Source organism: Eleutherodactylus coqui, chromosome 11 (genome assembly GCF_035609145.1).
Source record: "Eleutherodactylus coqui strain aEleCoq1 chromosome 11, aEleCoq1.hap1, whole genome shotgun sequence".
NCBI lineage: Eukaryota > Metazoa > Chordata > Amphibia > Anura > Eleutherodactylidae > Eleutherodactylus > Eleutherodactylus coqui.
The window spans coordinates 101,854,809-101,880,607 of record NC_089847.1 but is presented as its reverse complement, the minus strand read 5'-3'; the positions used below and the strand labels follow the sequence as shown (position 1 = coordinate 101,880,607).

The 25,799-nt window shown below is 42.5% G+C and overlaps 2 protein-coding genes across 4 annotated transcripts in view; both read left to right on the top strand.

The window, feature by feature from the left end:
• Nucleotides 1-1,445, top strand: part of VWCE (von Willebrand factor C and EGF domains) — a 67,882-nt gene extending 66,437 nt beyond the window's left edge. For all 3 annotated transcript variants that reach the window (XM_066583187.1, XM_066583186.1, XM_066583185.1), the window contains one exon: nt 427-1,445. The gene's annotated coding sequence lies outside the window, so the exon portion shown is untranslated. The remainder of the gene's footprint in view (nt 1-426) is intronic.
• Nucleotides 1,446-13,948: 12,503 nt separating this feature from the next.
• LOC136582281 (4-galactosyl-N-acetylglucosaminide 3-alpha-L-fucosyltransferase FUT5-like) lies at nt 13,949-21,313 on the top strand. The gene is made up of 2 exons (XM_066583184.1): nt 13,949-14,072; nt 16,929-21,313. The coding sequence occupies exon 2, from the start codon at nt 16,940-16,942 to the stop codon at nt 17,993-17,995; it is 1,056 nt and encodes a 351-aa protein (XP_066439281.1). The 5' UTR covers nt 13,949-14,072; nt 16,929-16,939; the 3' UTR covers nt 17,996-21,313.
• Nucleotides 21,314-25,799: the final 4,486 nt, after the last annotated feature.

Sequence of the window (25,799 nt, the reverse complement as noted above, 5' to 3'; positions counted from 1 at the left end):
AAGAAATCGAATGACACCAAAATCATCCACCTAGGGTGAGGCAAAGTGCTAAAAGAGTAGTGCAAGAAAAAGCATGTAGGCTTACTCATATTAGATTCCTATGCATTTAAAGGTTTAATGGAGTTGTACCAAAATCAACTGATTGTGGCAGTCTGACAAGTGAGACCCCAACTGACCTCAAGAGCAAAGGTCCAGTGTCCCCCTCATTTTGTCACTGTGGGGGGTCTCTACATCCTCCTCAATGATGTGGAGACTTAATTTTGACACATTTTATGATGAAGGGGGGGGGGGGGGCATTCCTGAAAAGCGGCATCAAAAATTCCTTTAATGATAAATTCCCTATTTCTCTTTTTTTCAGCCATACTAGCTATGTAACTAGTTGTATTTAATATCTACAACTTCCTATTCTTTTCTATCGTTGAACAGTTCTCAGAAGTATCTACAATACCAAGGGTCCATTACAAAGCTCAATCATCATACAACACGTTCCGATAACACAGCTGACATCCACACGAGTGCCACTGGAAGACAGTTCACCGTTTTGTTCATGGATTATACTTGATAGAAAAAATTGCTGGGATATCTTTGGATGAAGAAAATACACAGGGTATACTACTGCATAATGAGAAAAAAAAGGCAAAAACTTTCCTGTGGCCCAAAGTGGGTTCAAAGTACTCTTGAGTAATGTTTTCAAAAAGGGCTGGTTTATAGGGACCTCAACTTCCCAGTTCCCTACAAACATTTCTGGACATGACATAAAAGTTTGACCAACAATATCGGAATAGAAAAGTCACATGATCAGAAAACGGTGATTGTGTGGAAACAACAAGCTATGAGTTAGATAATATATTGGAAACTTGTTTCTTGATTTGCCTATTTTGCCTCCATAAAGCCCTCTTTAAATATCATAGACCCTTTGAATTAGCTACACATTATTCAACTCTTGGCCCCCCCCCCCCCCTATTTTTTCTGCATAGGAGCTTCAACTAACCTTGATCCAGCCTTCGTTTCAGAGGCAAAAACTGTTGACCCTTATGGCCACCATGTTGCAGTAGGCATAGGGGTTATCATTACCCTTCCCTTAGTGTTCAGCCCATCTATATCCTGTTTTTACCCCACCAAAAGACATCAAAATCAGTTTTATTCACCATATTTATATAAAAGTGGCCAGTATTTTCTGTATCTTCAACCACGTGTTTTGTAGTAACCTAATTACTCAGCCTCCATGTTTTACCGCTGTTCAGTAGACCGCACTGACTTGGCATTTGGAGCTTCCGAGAATAAACATAGAGCAGTTCTAGTAAAGGTTAGAAAGTATTTCTGCTGTATGGAAAATATGGATTTGTTAAGTATACAAGTTATATGTGATGTGTATAAAATGTTTGTAAAAATAGAATTTGTATTTGACAAGACAATAAAACTAGCAGCAAAACAATTACAAGGATTGAGAAAAAAATCAAATTGTTTTCTAAAGTAAATAAAAAATAATAAATTAGATTTTTAAAAACATTTTGTATTTAGTTGACTAAAAGTGAATTTTTAGATTTATTTTTAGATGTATGTAAATGTATAATAATTGTATGAGACATTATATAACTTTGTGGATTGGACTCCGGGCTGATACAATTTAGCAAGGGACATTGGTCCAAACCAGACAATGCTTTCAGAGGTTTCCTATAGTTTGATATAAACAGTAATCAAGTAACAATGTAACCAAGTAATAGTTTTGTTTAAAGGGTGTTAAAGTAATCACTCGAATTAGGTGATGCTCAAGGAGTATGGTAGCTTGTATGAATGTATAAATATATATTGCACAATGCATTGGAAAATGGGTCTTAGGGGTCTTGAACCTGCTGTTGTTTGATCACTTCTACAAAATACTGCAATACTTCAATATTGCAGTATACTGTATTTGTCACGCTTCCATATTAAGGGCTTAATGTGGATAAATACAATGCAGCCATGGGATCATTCACTAGGTCCAGTTCTGCCATGGCAACCAATTGGCACTCTGTGATTGCATCACGATAAAGGCAATAATGAGTTAGAGGTGGGACAACCCTCCTCCCCTGACAGTTTACAGGATTAACTGCACATGTAAGCTGTCAAACAGCTGCCATCAGAGCAAACCTCAACCACAGCTGTTTGCGGCAAGTGTCAGATGTCAGAAACAACTGGCAACTGCTGGGCAGGGGCATAGCTATAGGAGTCAAAAGGGTCACACTTGCAACCGGGCCCCTAAGTTAGGGAATCCACAGGTTCCTCTCACCACCCTGACCTTCTGCACTACAATCCACCCAGCACTTCTCTGCAGCAGTTGAATGGAGGGAGAGACTGGGGGAAGTGTAATAGGGTGGAATCCCCTTAACAAGAATTTGGGGATTAATGCTCATCACCAGTTGCTTCATGCAATAGCCTGTATGAAAATAGTATGTGTTTCTTTAATGTTTGCTCTAACCTGGCGGAATGTATACAAAGTGTTATTATGTTCTTTTCTATTCACTCTGAGTGGGTGGTGTGGCTAGACTGATACCAGAAGTCCTTAGGTAGCCCAGAAAGAGTTCAGCACAGCAGAAATTCACGTCAGAGTGAGATACACTCTTCAGGTCTCTCGCCAAATAAAAACATTTTGGGAGCACACTCGTTAACGAGAGCCGTGGGACATGTTGCCCTGCATGACTACCTCAACAAGGGGGTTTTGCATGGAGAATGAGGCAAACGAGCATTGAAGCTCAACAGCAATATCAAAACCAAGTTTGCACCAGACAACTGACACTGGTATAGTAGGTGCATCCAGGCCACCACCTGGCGGGATCATGAGTGACTGTTTATTTGTGCCTATTGTGCATTCAAGTTCCTGTTCTAAGTATACAAACATGTCTGCATTCCTGTACCGAGCTGGCTGCTCCCGACATGACCAAGAGCATTATGAGAAACACCTGATAATGACAGCTGCTTATAGCACCATGCCCACCTAGATGTCCGCCTACAATGTAGTTACAAGAACCTGTCACTACACAAAGGTCGGTGCAGAGACTTCTGCTGTTTCCACTCCGACATCTGTGTAATTGCAGTGCTGTCAGCGGGAGCACAATCAGCTTATTGGTCAGGGTCCCGAATGATGAACCCGAGCCAATTAACTATTGATTACCTATCCTAAAAATAGGTAATTCAGGTCCAGTTTGTCGCATCTGGACTAATGACGCCTACAGAGATTAGGGAAACTGCTGTAATTTCAAGCAGTCTCCCACTCCTCACTCGATGCTGAGCATCTCCTACTACTTCTCTCCCTGGTCCCTGTGGCTTCTACAGATTATCATGCTTGGCCTCCTTCCAAGCCACACAGCAATTCGGCAGACACTGCTAGCCACTGCGCCCTCTGCCATGTGCCATAATTATTTGGAGTAAGTTCCGCTTCCAGGAGTCCCACCTATTGGGAGAATTGGAGTCACTTCTTCTCCCTCCCCCCCCCCCCCCCCCCCATTCCCAGCACTCCAGAGACAATAATTGTGGCTCTCATCATTGTGGATGTCGAGGTTACGGCCTTGCATTTCTTAAGCCCTATAAACTACAATGGAGAGAGCTGAATGCATATACGACGCCTCTAACTCATATACTCATTCCTGGATTGCCAAAAGAGTCAAGAGACTTTATTTTCCTACTATATATAGGACCCAGATATGGCTACACAGTACACCCTTAGTACTTGTCCTAATATATAGGGACCCAGACATGACTACACAGTGCATTCTTAGTACTTGTCCTAATATATAGGGACCCAGACATGACTACACAGTGCACCCTTAGTACTTGTCCTAAGGTATACGGGACCGAGACATGACTACACAGTGTGCCCTTAGTACTTGTCCTAATATATAGGGGACCCAGACGTGGCTACACGGTGCACCCTTAGTACTTGTCCTAATATCTAGGGGACCCAGAAATGGCTACACAGTGCACCCTTAGTACTTATCCTAATGTATAGGGGACCCAGACATGGCTACACAGTGCACCCTTAGTACTTGTTCTAATACATAGGGGACCCAAACTGCTGGCTGAGCATCATAGGATCATATAGCAACGATCAAAGGTGATGACAGTCAAGTACCCTAGTGGGAGAAACATAATAAGTTTAAAAAAGTTTTAAAAAAATAGCAAAAAAGTAACTAGCAACAATGAACAAAGCTGAAAAGTTAGTTGGTCCTTAAGGCCTGAAATAGGCATGTTATTAAGAGTTTAAAACCAACATATATCATCTCCTGTTTAATGGACATTTTACAACGTTAGTTATAGTAATTATATTGTAAGAAGTGTAAGAAACTGGGAACATCTTAATAGTTTGTGGCTAAGAAATGGGTGTGACTTGTACTGACACAAATCTGTGAGCGGGCCTGTTTGTACAAGTATGTGTGTAACTACTTCATCACTGTAGGGGCCATTAAAATGTAACTCTTATTAAAGATGTAATGTAGTAAAAAGTCCATATGATTAAAGATATATGAAGATGACTTTCAAGCTTCGTCAGATTTGCTGCCTATTTTCTTCACTAATGCAGCAGTCTGAAATAGCAAAGAGAGGAGCGTGTAGGGGAAGCTGAAAATACAGAATGACAATACACTCCATATAGGGAGCTGGATGAGCACAGGGTTTGCCAGTTCCATTCCTATTCCCTCTCTCCAAGGGAGAGTATTTAGGATTGGGTCACAGTTACTAATGGGGTACCACAGGGGGCAGTATGGGCCTTATTATCTTTAATTGATTTATTAATGACCGGGTAGATTGTACAGTGCAATATCAATATTTGCAGATGATACAAAACTATGTAAAGAAGCTAACACGAGAAGACAGAATGCTGTTGTAAATGGATCTGGATAAGTTGGGGGCAGCAGAGTGGCAAATGAGGTTTAACACTGATAAATGTAAGGTTCTGCACATGGGCAGAGGAAATACATGTCACCATTACACACTACATGGGATACCCCTGGGGAACACTGACATGGGAAAGGACTTGGGGATTTTAGGTAACTGTAGGCTTACCTGGAGCAACCAGTGTCAGGCAGCTGCTTCCAAGGCAAATAAAATTATGGGGTGCATCAAAAGAGGTCAAGCGGCACATGACGATGTTTCTCCTCTTTACAAGTCACTGGTCAGACCACACATGGAATATTGTGGACAGTTTTGGGCACCGATATTCAAAAAGGACATATCTATACCTCATGGCTTTTTTTTTGCCTTTCTCTGGATCAACATGGAGGAGGACGGTAATAGGCTGAGCTGGATTGACATATGTCTTTGTTCAGCCTTACACACTATGTTACTATGGAATGTTAGTATCAGAATGACAGCAGGATCAGAAAATCTATGTCAGTATGAACCACTCTGAGAGCAATTAAATGACAGAATGGGTGTGTATAGTTCTTTACTATCAGCATAATAGCAAGTTTGGGATATTGATAGTAGTATGAATCAGTTGGAGAATGTTAACAGCATAATGATGTAATCAATTAGTGTATGTTCAAAAACGGAGCACTATATATATATATATATATATATATATATATATATATATATAGTACTGTGCTAAAGGTTTAGGTGCCAATAAGTGCCAATAGTTTATTTTTGGCAATTGACAAGGTGAATGACGAAAAGAGAAACCTAACTCAAATCAGTATTTGGTGAGACCACCCTTTGTCTTCAAAACAGCATCAATTCTTCTAGGTACACTTATACAAAGTCAGGGATTTTGTAGAATTATAGTCAGTTGTATGATTAATCAATTATATCAAACAGGTGATAATGATCATCATTTCCATACATAGGTTGAAATGCAGGTATTAGGGAAACAGCTGTGTGGGAGGCTTACAACTGGTTGATGAACAACCAAACTACTACAAAAGAGAGGTTGTGGAAGACAGTTTCATGTCACAGGTCATACACCATTGTAAGATTGAGTACAGCAGCAAGACATAGGTAGTATATACTGCATCAGCAAGGTTTCTTCCAGGTAAATATTTCAATGCAGATCGAGATTTCAAGATCCATTGTTTAAGCTCTTTTGAAGAAGCACAAAGAAATAGGCAATGTGGAGGACCATAAACGCAGTGGTTGGCCGAGGAAACGTACATGGGGTGATTACAAAGGCTGATTATTGTTCAAAATAGTTCAGATTCCCGTACTCCCGTGGGAATTTGAACAATAATCATCCCGTGTGAACGCATGCAGAAAACTGAACGACGAACAGTTCAGTGTAGACAGCAGTTCAGTTCTGAATGATTGTGCTTACTGTGAATGGAGGCGGGCAGGGGGAGAACGCTGCCCGGCCGCTCTGCTTCTATGCCGACAGCACTTTGAGCGATGCCACTCTTGTGTAACAGCACAGCAGCGAGCACCACTGGAACAAGCTGCCGAGCATCATTTGCCTGACAGCTCATCCCGTGTAAATGGAGCAATAGTACATCACATATAAGACACATCATGCTTACTTTCCTTTGAAATTGGAAGCTATCCAATAGTGCCATCAGCACAGAAGTGGCAGAAACCAGTAGACCCATGTACACCCATCTACTGTTCGGAGACTACAGGCCAGAAGTGGTCTTCATAGAAGAATTGCTTTCAAAAATGCCATTCCTTTAAAATAGAAAGAAGGCCAAGAAACTCAACTATTCACAAAAACATAGGAACTAGAGGTTCAGAAAAACGAGAGCAGGAGCTCCGGACTGATGAATTTTTTTTTAAATATTTGGCTGTACCAGAAAGCCATTTGTTTGCCGAAGGGCTGTAGAGCGGTACAACAATGATATTATATTGTATCACATATAACAATTGAGTCTTTTTGCCAAACTTTGACACCACCTCCTCTGTGTATGATAGCATACCCAGCAAAAAGTTGTTGCAATTGTAGTAGACATGATGTTTAGTTAGCGTAAAATGTCTATTGATTTGTAATAAACTAGAAGTATTACGCAGCTGTAGTGACTTTAACTCTATAAAGGCTAATGGCTGCATAATCTCATTATGGTAATTGCTGGACAATGGCATGGTGAAAGATGTGTGTTTTATAACTTCAGCCTAATACAAAGTTTCACAGCAGCCTCTAAGAGTTAAATCACAATACTATATGTATTGCTTGTATTCATTATTGTGTGTTTCCCCAGCTCTACCTCCCCTACACCGAAACTTCCCCCCCACACAGAAACTTCTCAAACAAAGACTGCCACGTACACTGAAATTCCTTCAGCTCGACCGCATGCTGAGAGGACAAAGTCCACACTACACTGGACTTGAGAGAAGGTGGGGAGGGAGGTGGGGAATTCTATATGACCCAGAGAATAAGAAAATGTATAAGTTACTGATGTAATCTGTTAAACGCCCATAAAGGGCAGGTATTATGTGTTTCAATAAATTAGGGCTCTGAGGATTATAACTGAGAGAGCTGGTTGAGATTCAAGGCTGATGACTTGTGTCCGATTGGTTTCTTTCATTATGTGTGCACACTATACAATTAGGAAGCTACAGAATACCCCGAAACCTGCTGGAAGAAAATATGATCCAGTTCACAATCTCTGTGGAATGGTATCACATAGTCTAACTTAGAGCTTACTTCTGCCAGGAGTGTTTCCAAGACATCTTAGCTTATTCTTCAGTGGCTTTTAGAAGAAACTGAGATAGTTTGGAAACACATCTGGCAGAAGTATGTACTATAGTAAGTTATGCTATGTGATACTATTCCAAAGAGATTGCAACAACAATTTGGGCCTGGAAGAATAGAAAATATTTTGACAATGTTCTACTACAATGCTGGGGGTATGAACTGGTGTTGTTTGGCATGCTCAGTGCTGACATGGAGTTGAATATGCCGGAGTAGAGGCACTACCCTCCCCAGAGATTCACTTGCTGTAATCATCAACAGACACCAGTCAGCCGGTCTGGACACCAACCCACATGTGCGATCTGCTAGGCTCTGGACTGTGTGAGCGCAGACACATTGCTGGGTACAGAATGCTATCATACATAGAGGAGGTGGTGAAAGCCAAAGTTTGGTAAAAAGACTCAAGTATGATATGTGGAATGCATTCAACTCGGATATTATATTAATTGCTGAATTCTGGCAGATTGTACCTATTTAGATGTAAAAAAGTCATATATTGGCTTTACAATCTGTGGGCTAAATGGAAATATATATATATATATATATATATATATATATATATATATATATATATATATATATATATTGGTATTGACAGGACTGCATGCTTGCTGTTGAACAAATATCTCAACTACCCCGTTTCCCCGAAAATAAGACCTACTCTGAAAATAAGCCCTAGCATGATTTTTAAATGGTGTCCAGGCAGATATACATGTAAAAAAAAGAAATATTTTGGAGCAAAAATTAATATAAGACCCTGTTTTATTTTTGGGGAAACACGGTATATCGCACATTTATAATTTATGTCATTTTAGTGCGGTAGAACATTTACCTTCCGCAAGGACCCCGGTGGAATTTCAGGGTTGTTGTTTTGCTGCTTTAGGATGTTTGGATTTTATTAAATTATTCGAATCTTTATCTTTTTATTTTTAATAAATTACAAATATATCGAGACACTTTGAGAGTCGCCCTTTTCCCTTGTATATAATCATATGATTTTGTGCTGCGCTCAAGGTCATGGGACTAATTTCCATACAGAGAAGCTCCAATCGTGAAAGGGTAGGAGTCTCTAATAAAGTGACCATTGAGTACTTAATTGAATAAATCCTTAATCTCTACATGTTAATGTACAATGAAGAATATTGAAAAGTGGAGGCCTCATCACAAGGATCAAAACGGGCCCAACCATCGGGTTACTTCCATTGCAAATGAATTAGACAATAAATTTCTGGTCGCTAAGAATACCTTATCCTGTATAATATTTCTCTTCAAGTGCCTGAAATTGTGTAAAAAGTTGTCAAATAAAATAAGACTTAAAGCCATCTGGTGTGTTCACATTATATTCTCAGAAGACCCTGGTTACATTTTCTTGCAGTCGGCAGGATCAGACCAAGACGCAACTATGGACACTCATATTATTCTTATAGGGGAAGCAATGGCCAATGTTCACAAGTTTGATGGTAAAAACATGCTGTTACCAGACTGGCTTGAACAAGTGTGGCCCGGGTGTAGCAGGTCCCAGAGACTTATTAAACAGACCTGGCCTAGAACTCTCTGGAAGGAGATGCCTGACAAACAGTTATTATGATGCCTACAAAGCAACGGTCAACCCTAGAAGTCATCATACAGAGACTAGAAGCCTTGTATGGGGACTTTACCACTGCAATGGACCTAAGCAAAATGTTTTATACTAGAGATCAAAAGTGAGGGGAGAAATTCCAACAGTTTCTAACTGGCTTACAGAGTCTGAGGAATCGATTAGAACAGGAAGATCCTGATGGTTGCACTTTAGTGCATCAAATGGACAGGCTGCTCCATGACCATTTTGCACGTGGGATTCATAACCACTCCATAATATAAGCACTTAGAGGCTATATGAGAATGGAACCATTGGCTATCCTCATAGATTTAGTTCAGAAAGCTTTAAGGCTGCAGAGGGAAGAGAAATATAACATTGATAAGCCTGTCCAGGGGCTGAATAGTCTTAACACTCCCCATGCTGTGACTGACACACTTGGTACATCCTTGAGGGATTTAATTAAAGGTATTATAGAATCCTTGAGGGAGCTGAAGGGGGTTTAAAAAATGGCAGGCAAGTCATCATCCCAACCTGTCAGGACTCCGAGTGGCAAGAGGCCCAAAGAAATGTTTGCAGCGGTGCTGGAGGTGTGATTAGCCAGGATACTTTGCTCGAGACAGACTTCTAACTAGGCCAACCAGTGTTTAATAGGCCACATTATTTCTGTCTTTAACTGCTAATCGATCAATGGAGAATGCCAATATTTCAGTGCCTAGTGGTATATCTGTGCCAGAACACAGGTTTTCTCCTTGCTACGAGCAGACCCACAAATCTGTGATACCTGATCTTCCACAGTATACAAAAAGCGACTCAAAACATTGCGGTTGCACTTCCGTCAGATATCAATCTAAACCCTGGACCATACTACAGTCATTCTCTCCTGTAACCAGTTCTGAGGCAGCAACAGCAATGAAGAGGGCTCAGCAACAGAGTTGGTATGTTCAGAGATTCAAACGACCAGAATTAGGATTGTCACCATTGGAAGCTCATACGTTAGAGACTCCTAAGGCAAAGAACATTGTTTGTGATGTCGAGCAACAGATGAAGCTGCTTCAAGAAGAGGAGGAGCCGAGCACCTATATCCAAACTTCTGAACACTGGAGCTTGATCTTGGTCACAAACTCTTACTACAGAGGACTGCACCCCATGAAATGGGGGAAATGTAAGGGAGATATACCCTACAACATTTTTGTCACAGCTTGTACAGCCATGTCAGTGTGAGAGAGTGGGGAACAAGGGGCAGGATAGAGTGGTGTAGGGACATGGGAAGCTCAAAGAGCTCTGAAATTGCAGCTTCATGAGCAGGCATGTCAGAGTCAGCAGGGCATGAAAAACAGAACCAACATTTATTTATTTTTATTGCTCACACTACCTAACAAAATTGTTTTCCATCATTTTTAATAGAAACTTGTGTCCTTATTGAGTTTTTCATTTTAACACTAAGTTCTGCTCCACAGACTATCTCCATAATATATTGCAGTTTCGTAGAACCACCAGAACACATAAATGTATCTTTTATTACTCTCTGCATGATATATTATAGTTTACTACAGTATATCATCCATATGTAGGTCATCTTTTATCGTTATCTTCCTCTTGTTCATTGAGCAAACAGGTTTTCCTTGTTTTAAATTATTATATCCTACACAGTGCACGCTTAGTACTTATCCTAATGTATAGGGGACCCAGACATGGCAACACAGTGCACCCTTAGTACTTGTCCTAATATATAGGGGACCAGACATGGCTACACAGTACACCCTTAGTACTTGTCCTAATATATAGGGCGCCCACACATGGTAACACAGTGCACCCTTAGTACTTGTACTAAAATATGGGGGACCCAGACATGACTACACAGCGCACTCTTAGTACTTGTCCTAATATATAGGGGGCCCAGACATGACTACACAGTGCACCCTTAGTACTTGTCCTAATATATAGGGGACCCAGATACAGGTACACAGTGCACCCTTAGTACTTGTCCTTATATATAGAGACCCTGACATGGCTACACAGTGCATCCTTAATACTTGTCCTAATATATAGGGGACCCAGACATGGCTACACAGTACACCCTTAGTACTTGTCCTAATATATAGGGGACCCAGATACAGGTACACAGTGCACCCTTAGTACTTGTCCTTATATATAGAGACCCTGACATGGCTACACAGTGCATCCTTAATACTTGTCCTAATATATAGGGGACCCAGACATGGCTACATAGTACACCCTTAGTAGTTGTCCTAATATATAGGGGACCCAGACATGACTACACAGTGCACCCTTAGTACTTGTCCTAATATATAGGGGGCCCAGACATGACTACACAGTGCACCCTTAGTACTTGTCCTTATATATAGAGACCCTGACATGACTACACAGTGCACCCTTAGTACTTGTCCTAATATATAGGGGACCCAGACATGGCTACACAGTGCACCCTTAGTACTTGTCCTAATATATAGGGGACCCAGACGTGATTACACAGTGCACCCTTAGTACTTGTCCTAATATTTAGGGGACCCAAACTGCTGGCTGAGCATTATAGGATCATATAGCAACGATCAAAGGTGATGACAGTCAAGTACCCTAGTGGGAGAAACATAATAAGTTTAAAAAAAGTCTAAAAAAAATAGCAAAAAAGTAACTAGCAACAATGAACAAAGCTGAAAAGTTAGTTGGTCCTTAAGGCCTGAAATATGCATGTTATTAAGAGTTTAAAACCAACATATCATCTCCTGTTTAATGGACATTTTACAACATCAGTTATAGTAATTATATTGTAAGAAGTGTAAGAAACTGGGAACATCTTACTAGTTTGTGGCTAAGAAATGGGTGTGACTTGTACTGACACAAATCTGTGAGCCGGCCTGTTTGTACAAGTATGTGTGTAACTACTTCATCACTGTAGGGGCCATTAAAATGTAACTCTTATTAAAGATGTAATGTAGTAAAAAGTCCATATGATTAAAAATATATGAAGATGACTTTCAAGCTTCGTCAGATTTGCTGCCTATTTTCTTCACTAATGCAGCAGTCTGAAATAGCAAAGAGAGGAGCGTGTAGGGGAAGCTGCAAATACAGAGTGACAATGGACTCTGTATAGGGAGCTGGATGAGCTCAGGGTTTGCCAGTTCCATTCCTATTCCCTCTCTCCAAGGGAGAGTATTTAGGATTGGGTCACAGTTACTAATGGGGTACCACAGGGGGCAGTATGGGCCTTATTATCTTTAATTGATTTATTAATGACCTGGTAGATTGTGCAGTGCAATATCAATATTTGCAGATGATACAAAACTATTAGAGATGAGCGAGCGTACTCGCTAAGGCAAACTACTCTAGCTAGTAGTGCCTTATGCGAGTACCTGCCCGCTCGTCTCTAAAGATTCGGGTGCCAGCGGGGGAGATCGATGAGTTGCGGGAGTGAGCAGGGAGGAGCGGGGGGAGAAAGTGAGAGAGAGATCTCCTCCCCCGTTCCTTCCCGCTGCTCCCCGCCCTCCGCTGGCACCCGAATCTTTATAGACGAGCGGGCAGGTACTCGCATAAGGCACTAATCGCTCGAGTAGTTTTCCTCAGCAAGTACGCTCGCTCATCTCTAAAAACTATGTAAAGAAGCTAACACGAGAAGACTGGATAAGTTGGGTGCGGCAAAGTGGCAAATGGGGTTTAACACTGATAAATGTACGGTTCTGCACATAGGCAGAGGAAATACATGTCACCGTTACACACTAAGGGCTTATTCAGAGGTCCGTATATCGACCGGGTTTTAACGCCCTGCTGATATACGCTGTCCCTCTATGCAGGGGGAGGAGGTGGGATGGGACGGGAGCAGTGCACTGAGCTCCCACCCCCTCTCCGCCCCTTGTCACTATTTGCAATGGGAGGGGCGGGACGGGGCGGAATTTAGCTTTGCCCCCGTCCCGCCCCTCCCATTGCAAACAGTGGCGGGGGGTGGAGAGGGGGCTGGAGCTCAGTGCAATGCTACCAACCAGTCCCGCCTCCTTCCTATGACGAGAGGATGACGAGAGGAACAGTGTATATCGGCCGGGCGTGAAAACTCGGCCGATAAATGTACGTCTAATCAGCCCTAAATGGGAAACCACTGGGCACACTGACATGAAAAAGGATTTGGGGGTTTTAGTTAAGGCTTAACTGGAGCAACCAGAGTCAGGCAGCTTCTGCCAAGGCAAATAGGATCATGGGGTGCATCAAAAAAGGTCTAGCGGTACATGACGATGTTCTTCCTCTTTACAAGTCACTGGTCAGACCACACATGAAATATTGTGGACAGTTTTGGGCACCGGTATTCAAGAAGGACATATTTATACCTCATGGCTTTTTTTGCCTTTCTCTGGATGAACATGGAGGAGGACGGTAATAGGCGGAACTGGATGGACGTATGTCTTTTTTTAAGCCTTACACACTATGTTACTATGGAATGTTAGTATCAGAAGGACAGCAGGAACATAAAACTTGTGTCCTTATTTAGTTTTTCATTTTAACACTAAGTTCTGCTCCATAGACTATCTCCGTAATATATTGCAGTTCCTTAGAACCACCAGAACACATAAAAGTATCTCTTATTACTTTCCACATGATATATTATAGCTTTTGACAGTATATCATCCATATGTAGGTCATCTTTTATCATAATCTTCCTCTTGATCATTGAGCAAACAGGTTTTCCTTGTTTTAAATGATTATATCCTCCTTGGCTTGTCTTCATGCATTTTGTGAAATGCTATAAGAAATGTCAAAGATGTTTCAGATCGTCCTGGAAACTAGACACTGAATTTCTGGACAACGCAGTTTATTAGAAGGTTCCTACATAAAAGACAGGTATGTAAACTGCTTTACACATGCATTTATCTACTGGAGACATAGAAATTCAAGCACAGATCTTTTATACGCTGCTGGCTTGTGAAATGTTATGTATAAGGATCTCCACGGGTAAAAGTTCTTCCAGAATGTGCTTAAAATATAAGAGAGGTGGAATCAATGATCTTGTTGATAGAACCACTTTTTAAATCAATGTACTTACTTACAAATATATTGGGGTAGCATGAATACTGGCCTTCCAAAGTCATCTGAACTGAAGAGGCATCTAGACATTGAGATTGTCATGTCGTGATAGTTTGTGTTCCTGGGTCTTGTAGTATTAAGCAGTTTCAGGAGCACATCTCTGCAGGTATGGGTTTGATTTGGCAGATTGTTGAGTGAATTGCTCCAGCCAGCCTATTACCTGCTTGGAAGAGAGTGCTGCTCGTTATATACCCCATCATCACCTTGCAGAACCCTGGTGATAAGATGCATGCTAGGCAGATCTCTGTGTGCTTGTTGGTGTCTATTTCTGTTCGTCTGGTTTGTGGTCTGTAAGCATGTGATAATGTTGGTGTTCCCTTTCTGTCTTTGAGTGTGAGGATGCCTGTACTTCCTTCCATCTGTGGGTATGCAAACGCCTGGTCAGTGTGAACTAAGTTCTGCTTGGTTCATGTCTGAATCCTTTGAATCGAGTTTTCCTTGGTTCATGTCTATATCCCTTGAACCGGTTTCTCCTTGGTTCATGTCTGAATCCCTTGAACCGAGTCCTCTTTGCCTTATGTCTGAATTCCTTGAACCAGGTCCTCCTTGCTTTATGTCTGAATCCCTAGCACCATGTCCTCTTTGGTAAATGTGTGAATCCCTTGTGCCAGGTACTCTTTGCTTTATGTCTGAATCCCTTGAGCTAGGTCCTACTTGCTTCATGTCTGAATAACTTGTACCAAGTCCTTTTTGGTTCATGTCTGAATCCCTTGAACCACGTTCTCCTTGGATCATGTCTGAATCCATTGAACCAGATCCTCCCTGGTTCATGTCTCAATCCTTTGAATCAGGTTTTGCTTGATTCATGTCTGAGTCCACTGAACCAGGTCCTCCTTGCTTTATGTCTGAACCCCTTGCACCATGTCCTCTTTGGTAAATGTGTGAATCCCTTGCACCATGTCCTCTTTGGTAAATGTGTGAATCCCTTGTGCCAGGTCCTCTTTGCTTCATATCTGAATCCCTTGTACCAAGTCCTTTTTGGTTCATGTCTAAATCCCTTGAACCACGTTCTCCTTGGATCATGTCTGAATCCCTCGAACCAGGTCCTCCCTGGTTCATGTCTCAACCCTTTGAATTAGGTATTGCTTGATTCATGTCTGAGTCCACTGAACTAGGTCCTCCTTTCTTCATGTCTGAATCCTTTGAACTAAGTTCTGCCTGGTTCATGTCTGAACCCAGACTGTCCATAGGCGTGTGGACAGCCGTGTCTGAACTATGTCCTGTTTGTAGTTTGCTGTGTCTGGAACTTCACTCAGGCATCAGTGATCGTGCAAGACACAGATAATAGAACCCATTATTTTCAATGGGTTCATTCTCATTTTTCATGTGCACCAAAATCTGCAACATATCTATGGGGAGAGATCAAATGCATACCCAATACCAACACAATTGCGCATTGATAATTTTGCAGATAGAAGAACACACTGGGAACTAATTAGATTAAATAGCCTTTTAACTCGAGGCACAGCTGTGTCCTGCGCTCATGTGAAATGTCCCGGTCCACGAAAAAATGTACAGTAATATGCGCAAAAACGCATATAAAAACTGTTGCGCTATCGCATGTGTTTTTGCGCATAAACTCGTGTGAAGCCACCCTAAGGCACATAAACGTTATAGAGCTTTCCTGCTCTTTGAGCCAAAGCAGAGAGCCGCTAACAAAGAGCAACTCTAATTCTGGTAGACCCCGGCCATATATGTATAATAACATATATCACTACATTTAACCTGCAGATATAAATATCTGACTCGCAGCAGATTTCTCAGCAATAAAAGCAGAAATTACAGCTTCTGCGTCTATTTAAGGCCATGTTCACACAGGGGGAATTCGGATTTTCAGTGCAGACTCTATGCATGGAAAATCCACAGCATTTACAGTAGCAGCATTAGTGACGGTCCGTTCGCCTTTTCTTTTGAATGGAGTGATAAACATGAGCGATGCGGTACGAGAACAATATTCTGGCATGTCCTATATTTTCGCATTCCTCGGAACGCATTGCCCATTGTTTTCTTCACAAGACACCCACTTGTGTCAGCTTCACATGGACGTATTTGTGCACAAAATGAGCAGTGAATAGTACCCATTAATTTCAATGGGTTCGTTCACATGCTCGTATGTAGCGTGCACATTTTTGGCCACGTCAAAAAAAAAAAAGAAAATATGTGCATTTGTGCACCAAAGGTCCCCATACAAGTCAATGGGGGGGTGCACAAATGCACGCACAATATGCAATGAGATGCATGAAACACTGCAAAAGAACACATCTGGAACTCATTAGCTACTTCAGTCTGTGCGTTTGCTGTGCACAAATGAACATGCCTTGTGGGAAAACTCAGTGGCTATTGTCCAATTTCCATGCAGCACCACAACAGAAGTAACATTGCATAACTCCTATTTAAATTAGTGGACAATCTACATAATGCAAGGAGTCCTCCAGAATGAGAGATGCTCTTTTTGATGCTTTCCACTCTAATTCAGAATTCCCAAAAATGTGTTTTCTTTCTGCACCCTGAAGCACACCTGCAAAAGAAATTTCAAATAAATATCTGTTAAACTTAGTAGTTTCACATTTTCTAAACTAGAATAACCCATCTACTTCTTATTGTATTTTTCAGTTGATCAGACGATGAAGAAAAGATATCAGAAGCTGTTCCTGACTTTTTCTTGCCTTTTGTTATTTCTTTGCATTATTTTATGCCTCTTCAAGTATGTCTCCAATATAAAACAAGAAAGGAAGAGAAGTCCTACATTCATACAGAAGTCTCCATTGACAAAACAGGTTGACAAGAACCAACTTCTCATTCTTGTTTGGACTTGGCCTTTTGGAGAAACATTTCCTTTGGATACATGTCAGTCTATTTATGGCCTCACAGGATGCGACTTGACAACAGATCGTGAGCTATTAAGCCAAGCAGATGCCGTGATTATCCATCATTATGACATCATGTATACCAAAGACCTGCCCCAGGGGTCAAGACCACATTACCAACGTTGGGTTTGGTTCAACATTGAACCTCCAAGTATCACAAAAAACCTTGAGATGTTAGACAACATTATAAACCTAACAATGACCTACCGAGAAGATTCAGATATTTTTCTTCCTTATGGTTTTCTAAAGCCACTGAAGGAACCACAAAAGTTTACAATTCCTTCCAAGTCCAAGTTGGTTTCATGGGTGGTTAGTAAATGGTACCCAGGCAATAGGCGTACTTCTTATTATGAGGAGCTGAAGAAACACATTCACATTGATGTGTATGGAAATGGTACCCAGAATTTGTCCTGGGATAATTTTTATAACACCATTTCACAATATAAGTTTTATTTAGCATTTGAAAACTTTAACCATAAAGATTACATTACTGAGAAGTTGTGGAATAATGCTTTTCACGTAGGGGTCGTTCCTGTTGTACTTGGAACTCCCCGTAAAAACTATGAACGCTTCATCCCTCCTGATTCCTTCATTCATGTGGATGATTTCCCGAGTTCTAAGGAGCTGGCTCTATTCCTGCTGGAGTTGGACAAAGACAATGCAAGATATGAACAATATTTTAAGTGGAGATCAAATTATGCCCCAGTGAGAGATATTGGGTGGGATAATCATTACTGTAAAGCATGCAGAGAAATACAAGAAAACAAAGGTTATAAGGTTATTCCTAGTGTAGAAAAATGGTTCCTTAGCTAAAAGTCCAAAGAAACACAGTTGCATACAGTATAACGCCTTTGAGATGACTACAGCAAATTGCAGTGAAAAATGGTCTTCTAGAAGGGTGGTTTTCTAAGCAAATTGGAAATCCTTCAAGGCAAATTTTGCCCTAGATCCAGAGCAGTTTTTTTTTTTTTAGCGTTTAATTGAAGTTCAAACCTGAGTGGGAGGATATTGGAAATAGTTCTTCAACCTAGATGTCTGAGATTATCCTTTGTAAAGTGATTTTCAAAGCTATATTTATTGCTGACATATCCTCAGTGGAAGCAGACAGCTCCAATCCCTGTATAGTGGCCGTCGCTGGTAATTGCAGGCACAGCTCTTGCTGATTTTAATGGGAGCTGCACCTCCATTTACCAGTGCTGGACATTACACAGGAATAAGAGCTATCTGCTTCTGCTCCATACACTGTGTTTACCAGCAACAGCAGGCACCCAAATAGCTGATCAGCCGGGGTCCCAAGCAGTGAACCCTAGCTGAACAACTATTGATGACCTATTTCAATGATAGATAATCAATAAAAATAGCCGAGATTCCAACATATCCCAACCCAATTTATTTTGAAATGGACACCCTTTTGACATATGTCTTGCAATTGTTGACTTGTTATTGCTATATGGATTCTCATATAGATTTAATTCCTGGTGGTTACACTCATCAGCTGTTAACATTACCTGCCTAATATGGTGTAGGTCCTCCTACTGCCAAAACATCTGTGACCCATCCAGATTTATGCATATTTCCAGAAGTTGCTCTTCTGTGGGATTGGACCAGACCGACTAGCTTTCACTCTCCACACCCTTCATTGAGCCTAGGTCACCCATGATCTTGTCACTGTTTTTCTGTTAATCTTCTCTGAACCATTTTTGGCAGGTACTAACTACTAAATACTAGGAACACCTTGTGAGACCTGCAGTTTTTGAGATGATCTGACTCAGTCATCTAGTCATCACACTTTGGCCCTTGTCAAAGTTGCTGTGGTCCTTAAAGGAATTTTCTGAATACCCCCAACACTTGTAACAGGGGGGGATGCTGACAGTCTTCTATTTACTTCGACAACAGCGGTCATGTGGGTTATTTACCCATGTGATCACTGCAGCTAATAGGAGGCCAGACAGGGACGTCATCAGTGATGTTCCGTAAACCTGCCTCAAGGTTCAACATTAGAAGCTCAGATGACAGGTTTATGGGTGGCCTTTTGATCTTCTCTTCCGGTGACGTCACCTGTCAGATGACACTAGTAATTATTAAGGAATTATTTAGTACCAGTGTTTCCGGTGGCGTAATGCGCCACACAGCTCTGCTACATACATACTTCATACAACAGGGATGAAAAGCAGCACAGCAGAGTCCTGCACACATTGACCAACTGGAAAGCTTTACATGTCTTCTGTCCATCTCAGCAAGATACTGTGCATTGAGCATAGGTGAGCCTACCTGACCTGCAGTTTCAGGGATGTTTCCCTGTAAGGGGGTACGGTTGTTGCTCACTGTTCTGAAGTTCCGTCAGCTCAGAGATTGTCACATTGTGCTCCTGGGACCTGTAGTTCTATAGGTTGCCAGGAGCACACTTCCACAGGTGTGGGATGATTGAGCTGGCTGGGTGTGTATTGGTCTAGTCAGCCAATCACTGCCAGTCTGCTGCACATAAATGCCAGCCCCTCTTGCTAGAGGATGCTGGTCATTTATCCTTTCCCTCATTCCTCTCTGGACCCTGGTGTTTGAAGTCTTGCATGTTTTGCTTGGTGTTGCTGCATGCATGGGGTGCTGGGTGGGCTTCCCTTATCTGTTAGTGTGAACAGTGTCCTGTTCAGCTTGTATGCTGTTTACTATCTATGGCGAGAGAAGCCCCTAGGTTCCAGCATAAGGCCGTCCCTATTGGGATTGCCCCACTTGTAGGCAGGACTTCTGGGGTTTGAGTTGATTTGTTTAGAGTAGGGGCTCACGAGGCAACAAGGACTTTTGTCGTGGGCTCGGAGGCTTTCGTATTTTTGCCAAAGCACCAACTAGTATCTCATATTTATTAGCTGTTCCATCTGCTGATTTGTGGTAAGTGTTTGGCGTTTGTCAGTCGTTGTTGGATGTCTGCTCACAAGTCCCATTTATTGTTCAGTCTGTTTTAGTGTTTTGCATGTATGCACATTTGGATTTATGTTGTTTCGGTGTCTGTTTGTGTGCATACTTCTTCCAGTATTGTTTTCCCTCCAGCCCCATTTTGCGTTTGTCCTGGGTGTGGTGTGCATTACACCCAAGGTTAACGTGACAGAGATGCCCTTAACCTTATCGGCTGGGACAATGTCCTAAAAAATAAGAGTACTGCCAATAAATAGGAAATGTTTAAAAATATGCTAATTACTTACTGGAAGAGATTCATACCTTACAGCAATAAAAGGGTTGGGAATAGGAGAAAACCAATGTGGCTCAATAAAGAAGTAAAGGGGCAATAAACAGCAAAAAGAAAGTGTTTAAAATGCTAAAACAAGAAAACAGCGAAGAAGCAATAAAAACGTATAGGAAAAAAAATTAATTATGTAAAAAGATAAAAGCAGCTAAGATGGAGACAGACAGACTTATTGCCAAGAAGAGTAAAACTAACTCTAAACTGTTCTTCAACTATATAAATAGTAAAAAGATTAATATTGAAAGTGTTGGCCCTTTAATAAATAATGTAGGAAAAATTGTAGAGGGTGATGAGGAGAAAGCAAATCTATAAAATAGCTTTCTCTCCAACGTATTCACAGAGGGAAATGAAATGTCAGATGAGATGCAGAGTGATAAAGTAAACTCTCCACTAAATGTCACTAGTGTAACCCAGAAAGAAGTCCAAAGCCATCTTAAAAAGATTAAAAGAGACAAATCGCCAGGTCCCGATGACATACACCCCAGGATTTTAAGGGAATTAAATAATGTTTCTAGACAGCCCCCTGCTTCTTATAGTTAAGGACTCAATAGTGACGGGGTCTGTTCCACTGGATTGATGCATAACCATTGTGATGCTGATATACAATAAGAGGTCAAAAAGTGAACCTGCAAACTACAGGCCAGTAAGTCTCACTTCTATTATGGGAACATTTTTTTAGGGGTTTCTAAGAGATGCTATCCTGGAGTACCTCAAGGAAAATAGCTGTAAAGCCCGGGCTCACACAGTCATAAGTGTAAAATTGCAACACTTTACATCATTGCAATTTTAGACGATTAGACAATGAATTTCTGGTAGCTAAGAATACCTTATCCTGTATAATATTTCTCCTCAAGTGCCACAAATTGTGTTAAAAGGTGTCAAATAAAACAAGACTTAAAGCCATCTGGTGTGTTCACATTATATTCTCAGAAGACCCTGGTTACATTTTCTTGCAGTCAGTAGGATTAGACCAAAATGCAAGTATGGACACTCATACTATTCTTATGGGGGCAGCAATGGCCAATGGTCACAAGTTTGATGGTAAAAATATACTGTCAACAGACTGGATTGAACATTTACAAAGTGTGGCCCGGTTGTGGCAGGTCCCAGAGGCCCATCAAACAGACCTGGCCTTAAACTCTCTAGAAGGAGATGTCTGACAAAAAGTTATTGTGATGCCTGAAAAGCAACGGTCAACCCTAGAAGCCATCATACAAAGACTAAAAGCCTTGTATGGGGAATTTACCACTGTGCCGGAGGTGTGATCAGCCAGAACACTTTGCTCAAGAGTGTCTTGCATCTAGGCCAGCCAGTGTTCAACAGCCAACATTATTGCCGTCTTTAGCTGCTAGTCGACCAATTGAGAATGTCAATATTTCAGGTTTTAGTGATATATCTGAACACAGGTTTTCTCCTTAACACTAGCAGACCCACAGATGTTCGGTACCTGATCTTCCACAGTGTACATAAAGGGACTCAAAACATTGTAGTTGCACTTCTATCAGTTATCAATCGAAACCCTGGACCATACTACAGTCACTCTCTCCTGTAACCAGTTGTGAGGCAGCAACAACAATGAAGAGGGCTCAGCAACAGAGTTGGTGTGTTCAGAGAGTCAAACAACCAGAATTAGGATTGTCACTATTGGCAGATCACACCTCAGACCCTTCTAAGGCAAAGAACATTGTTTGTGATGTCGAGCAACAGATAAAGCTGCTTCAAGAAGAGGAGGAGTCGAGCACCTATATCCAAACTTCTGAGCGCTTGAGCTAGATCTTAGTCAAGAACTCTTAGTGCAGAGGACTGCACCCCATATAATGGAGACTGTAAGAGGGATATACCCTACAACATTTTTGTCACAGCTTGCACAGCCATGTCAGTGTGAGAGAGTGAGGAACAAGGGGCAGGATAGAGTGGTGACAGTACATGGGAAGCTCACAGAGCTCTGAATTTGCAACTTCATGAGCAGGCATGTCAGAGTCAGCAGGGCATGAAAAACAGAAACAATGTTAACAGCATAGTACAATGGGCAGCAAAGTGGCTCAATAGTTAGCACTGTTGCCTTAGGGGCCTGGGTTCAAATCCCACAAGCGACAACATCTACATGGAGTGTGTATGTTCTCCCTGTGTTTGCGTGAAGTTCCCACTTCTCCTGTGAAGTTATTTAAAACCTTAAAGGGGTTGCCCCGCGCCAAAACGTTTTTTTTTTTTTTTTTTGCATACGCCCCCTGTTCAGCGCAGGACAAACCCAAGGGATGTGTTGAAATTTTAAAAAAACATTTTACTTACCTGAATCCCCTCTCTGCAACTTCTTCCTTCTTTTCCTCCAAGATGGCCACCGGGATCTTCACCCACGATGCACCACGGGTCTTCTCCCATGGTGCACCGTGGGCTCTGTGCGGTCCATTGCCGATTCCAGCCTCCTGATTGGCTGGAATTGGCACACGTGACTGGGCGGAGCTACGCGATGACGCGTAAAAGGGGGCGGAGCCAGAACACAGCTCGTGCCCGGACCGACCAGAAGGGAGAAGACCCTTCTGCGCAAGCGCGTCTAATCGGGCGATTAGACGCTGAAATTAGACGGAGCCATGGAGACGGGGACGCCAGCAACGGAGTGGGTAAGTGAATAACTTCTGTATGGCTCATATTTAATGCATGATGTATATTACAAAGTGCATTAATATGGCCATACAGAAGTGTATAACCCCACTTGCTTTCCCGAGACAACCCCTTTAAGGCCCTACATTTTTGTAGTCATCTATCATATAAATGGGAGTTGTACTGCAAGTAATGATGATATTCAATGGGGATGAAGAATCGTATGAACGCTTGTTAATCCCCTAATGGAGTCTAAATCGACCCCTAAGAAGGGCAAGCACCGATCAATGAGATTGACATTTGTCATTGGTGCTATGTATGCTAATTAGAGATGAGCGAACGCGTTCGTCCGAGCTTGATATTCGTGCGAATATTAGGGTGTTCGGGATGTTCGTTATTCGTGACGAACACCATGCGGTGTTCTGGTTACTTTCACTTCCTTCCCTGAGACGTTAGCGCGCTTTTCTGGCCAATTGAAAGACAGGGAAGGCATTACAACTTCCCCCTGCAACGTTTAAGCCCTATACCACCCCCCTGCTGTGAGTGGCTGGCGAGATCAGGTGTTCGCCTAATATAAAAGTCGGCCCCTCCCGCGGCTCGCCTCAGATGCGGTGTGAGTTAGATGAGGGACAGTGCTGTTTATACCGGAGCTGCTGTAGGGAAAGAAATAGCAGTTAGTGTAGGCTTCAAGACCCCCCAAAGGTCCTTATTAGGGCCACTGATAGCTGTGTGTTGGCTGCTGTTAGCAGTGGGATTTTTTTTTTTCTCAAAATCGCCTCTGCAGACCGTTGCACCTGGCATTAGGGACAGAAGTGCTGCATAGGCAGGGAGAGTGTTAGGAGTGAGTGTAGCCTTCAAGAACCTCAACGGTCCTTTCTAGGGCCATATTTATCCGTGTGCAGTACTGTCCAGGCTGCTGTTAGCTGTGCTGCATTTTTTTTGGGCTTCTCAAAATCGCCTCTGCAGAGCATTCCACCCTCCATTGATACTGCAGGGAAAGAATTGTATAGGCAGGGCCACAACACAGTTATTATTCATAGAATATACGCAGTGCTGCCTTTTGGTGGGAAAAAACTGAAAACAAATCTATTTGTCCAGCCTCTGTCCGTCCTTACGGGCGGTGGAGACGTGTGAGCTGCCTGAAGAACAGTGCTAAATCATACGCACCCAGCTACGCTTTACTGCTGGCTTCGCCATTTGCTTTCCTTAATTGGGAAAAAAAATACCTGCTCTGCCAGAGTTATAATAACTCTGCTACCCTCACGTTCTGTGACACATAAGCAGGGACACAGCACAGTTATTAAACTTCTCATGTTCATTGAATATACGCAGTGCTGCCTTTTGGTGGGAAAAAACTGAAAACAAATCTATTTGTCCAGCCTCTGTCCGTCCTTACGGGCGGTGGAGACGTGTGAGCTGCGTGAAGAACAGTGCTAAATCATACGCACCCAGCTACGCTTTACTGCTGGCTTCGCCATTTGCTTTCCTTAATTGGGAAAAAAAATACCTGCTCTGCCAGAGTTATAATAACTCTGCTACCCTCACGTTCTGTGACACATAAGCAGGGACACAGCACAGTTATTAAACTTCTCATGTTCATTGAATATACGCAGTGCTGCCTTTTGGTGGGAAAAAACTGAAAACAAATCTATTTGTCCAGCCTCTGTCCGTCCTTACGGGCGGTGGAGACGTGTGAGCTGCGTGAAGAACAGTGCTAAATCATACGCACCCAGCTACGCTTTACTGCTGGCTTCGCCATTTGCTTTCCTTAATTGGGAAAAAAAATACCTGCTCTGCCAGAGTTATAATAACTCTGCTACCCTCACGTTCTGTGACACATAAGCAGGGACACAGCACAGTTATTAAACTTAGATAATTCATTCACTAGAGGCAGTGGGGCCTTTCGTTTTCCAAAAAGGGCAAAAATTATATTTGGCCTGCAGTCTTGCGCCAATTTATTTCCTGCCTGTGAAATCAAATCACTGGTAATACAGCATGCTGAGGGGTAGGGGTAGGCCTAGAGGACGTGGACGCGGCCGAGGACGCGGAGGGCCAAGTCAGGGTGTGGGCACAGGCCAAGCTCCTGATCCAGGTGTGTCGCAGCCGACTGCTGCGCGATTAGGAGAGAGGCACGTTTCTGGCGTCCCCACATTCATCGCCCAATTAATGGGTCCACGCGGGAGACGGTTATTAGAAAATGAGCAGTGTGAGCAGGTCCTGTCCTGGATGGCAGAAAGTGCTTCGAGCAACCTATCGTCTACCCGCAGTTCTGCGCCGTCCACTGCTGCCAATCCGAATCCTCTGTCTGCTGCTCCTCCTTCCTCCCAGCCTCCTCACTCCACTACAATAACACCTGCTCAGGAGCGGGAGCACTCCCAGGAACTGTTCTCGGGCCCCTGCTTAGATTGGGCAGCAGCGGTTCCTCTCCCACCAGAGGAGTTTATCGTCACTGATGCCCAACCATTCGAAAGTTCCCGGGGTCCGGGGGAAGAGGCTGGGGACTTCCGCCAACTGTCTCAACAACTTTCTGTGGGTGAGGAGGACGATGACGATCAGACACAGTTGTCTTGCAGTGAGGTAGTAGTAAGGGCAGTAAGTCCCAGGGAGCAGCGCACAGAGGATTCGGAGGAAGAGCAGCAGGACGATGAGGTGACTGACCCCACCTGGTGTGCAACGCTTACTCAGGAGGACAGGTCTTCAGAGGGGGAGTCAAGGGCATCAGCAGGGCAGGTTGCAAGAGGCAGTGCAGTGGCCAGGGGTAGAGGCAGGGCCAGACCGAATAAT